The 2,827-nt window shown below is 39.8% G+C and overlaps 1 protein-coding gene across 1 annotated transcript in view; it reads left to right on the top strand.

The window, feature by feature from the left end:
• The window catches only part of CAMK4 (calcium/calmodulin dependent protein kinase IV), a 173,307-nt gene extending 171,043 nt beyond the window's left edge, over nt 1-2,264 (top strand). The window contains exon 11 of the mRNA XM_074569263.1: nt 412-2,264. Coding sequence (XP_074425364.1) covers nt 412-576 — 165 coding nt within the window. The 3' untranslated portion in view covers nt 577-2,264. The remainder of the gene's footprint in view (nt 1-411) is intronic.
• The last annotated feature ends 563 nt before the right edge of the window (nt 2,265-2,827 follow it).

A 2,827-nucleotide genomic window follows, 5' to 3' on the forward strand; every position in this document is an offset into this window, starting at 1 on the left:
CTCTGCACCATTGTGCATGGCATATCCAATAGTGCAGTGGTGATAAATATTGTTTCCTTTTGTGAACTTTTCATGGAATAATCAGTGATAATACTGTTATTATTATGACGGAAGATAACTTACTTCTTCTACTAACTTCAACACAGGAGATCTGAAATAGTTTCTAAACTTTATGAAAAAAAAAATCTGTTCATGTTGGCCAACTTGTAACCTTGTGAAAGCAGACATTTTAAACCTCAATAAGATATTTCAGGTGGCCGCCTAAATCTGTCCAGGCCCATGCAGGTATCTGAATGTGACATTACCATGAAGACTAAATGCGGTTACGTTCCCTAACAGGACGATGCTAAGGCTGCAGTGCTGACAGACCGTGTCCTTTAAGGAATGTTTGCTTGATCCTCTCTTTCTCAGGCTGCAGTAAAAGCTGTGGTGGCGTCAACTCGCCTCGGCAGCGCCAGCGGTCACAGCACGCACGACAGCAACAAGCCCAGCCATAACCCATCGCCTGTCCATGACGGCAAACCCGAAGAGAAACCCACTCAGGAAGCAGAAGCAGCTCCAGAAGAAATGTCTTAAGTCAACGTGCTTCCTTGTTTCAGCTGAGACCCATCATTTCATACACCAGCTAACTTGTCATTCAGCAAGAGAGATTCGTAAGCTTGGCCTCTCTGGTTCTGCTTTGGGGTGCCAAATGCACTGGCTGGTGATCCTACCTTCAATGCATGTGACTGCTTATGAAAATAGTAAACTGTTCCATAAGGCATGTCATGGAAACAGTGTTATTTGCAGTAATACCGGCAGGTGAAAACATGGGGATAAATAACTACCTACCATAATGCATATGCTTTATATACATCTATCCAGTGTTTCTAGATGGCATTTGAAACAAAATACTATTTAATTTGGTTTTATGGAAGTAGGTGTCTTCTGTATGTCGTGAGTTTCTTTGAACTGATTCCTTCCAGATTCATAGCGCTGCAGCAGACGAAATGGAAGGAAATACCAAGCCAATGCTTTTAAAACTGATGTACGAAATAATGCTTTTTATCTGTAAAACTCAAAAAGTATTTGGGGATTTATATGCAAAAAACATTCCACTACTTCTGGGAAGAAATTGAAATGTTAGTTCAACTAGGCATGAAAATGTACATTCCTCAAGCTTGTGTTGAGAATGCCTTATTCTGACTTCTCCTGTTTATATACAGTATTTTAATGACAACCAAAATCACTCGGATTTCTGCCATTTCATTCTCTAGTAAAGTGTTAGCAAACCAAAATGATAGACTAAAAGAAGGTTAGAGTAGATGCAAATTTTTGAAATACCATTATATTTATTCATTAATTTCTAAACTGTGCAGCTAGAAGATGTTTTTATAGGGCCTAAGGGAATAATCTGCAGTTTTACAAGTTGTAAACGCTTGAAGGAAGCTATTCCACAACTTAATGATTTTGCTCTGGGGAAACACTCTTATACAAGGTCTGGTAGCAAGTAGTGTAATCTAGTTGCTTCCCAGATAGTTTAACCTCATGAGTAACCAGTTTCCACTTGTCACCGTAATTAGTCCAGATGTTCCTAACAAAGGACCCCTCCTGTACAGTGATCCACCAGCACAGATCTTGCATCCACTCAGAGCTCCTGTGTCTTAAGTTAAAAGCTGTGTGCATGGATCAGCTTGCAAAATTAGGATCAGGCGCTTCACCTATCTTGATTTTTTTGTTGAATGTAATCGATAGGAATTGAAAAACTTACATGCATCAGTGTGTCTGACCATTTACATTTGTTTGTTATCACTTTGATAGCACGTGAATTTCGTAATGTTATTGATATATTACAGAAATGGCAAAAAGAACCTGATGTACAATAATGTCGTTTGTGTTTGTTAAACTTTTGAATACTGATAGTTACCTAAGACCCTAATACACTCAACATTCCTCTATTGCTTTAATTGTTTTTATGTTAAGTTAGGCCTTGCACAACTTGCCTTGAAAAAATACATCAGCTACTGAAAAAACAAGTCATTAATAAAATATTCAGTGGCTACATTTCCTGGTTAAATTAAAAGGTAATACAATGTTATTCGTATGGTAGGTTTGATAAATAAAATGTAATCTAGATTAATATAAAAAGGAAGATTAAAGATACTGTCTTTACTAGGTGAGAATGCATGCTAATGAATGTACTGTACTTGAGATTTTTTATCCATTTCTTATAACTCTTTGAACTTGTACAAAAAGGTTTGCTAATTAAGCGTGGCTGAAATTGGAAGTACGTGCATCTGTCCTTTTCCCAGGTGACACTCTTTGAGGTCAGCTGAAACAGCTGGTGGGGGCTTGGCAGCTGTGAACAGGCCAACAAGACACTTATTGCAGATTTTCCCTTGAAAACAAGTACAGTAAGACTGGCCACTTGGAGAAGGTGACAGGTGCACCCACCTGTCTCACTTTTTACTGTCTCTTTATCTCCTGCAAGGAGACTGCAGGACGAATGCATTTCTCAGCCACAGGTCGCCTCTCCTGGTTATATAGTGGTGAAGCCATCCAAGTTTGGTCGGGGGGAGGTTTGATGGGAGAGGCTGGATTTCTGTAACCTTCCCTCCTTCATTTGGGGTAGTCGCGTCTCATCTGCGGGAGGGGAGCCGGCTGCACAGTCATTGCGCACCTGTGAGTGCTTGAGCAGAAGCACCTTCTTCTGAGGCACAGTTTGTTGAGCTGAAAAGTAGTCCCAGATGATTCTTAAAGTTATTCTTTGCTAAATTATACCATAGCGTATCATAAATATGAACTGATGCCGTGCAACTGGAGATCTCTCTGTGACCGCACAATCTCA

This window comes from Larus michahellis, chromosome Z, assembly GCF_964199755.1.
Source record: "Larus michahellis chromosome Z, bLarMic1.1, whole genome shotgun sequence".
In the NCBI taxonomy this organism is placed as follows: Eukaryota; Metazoa; Chordata; class Aves; order Charadriiformes; family Laridae; genus Larus; species Larus michahellis.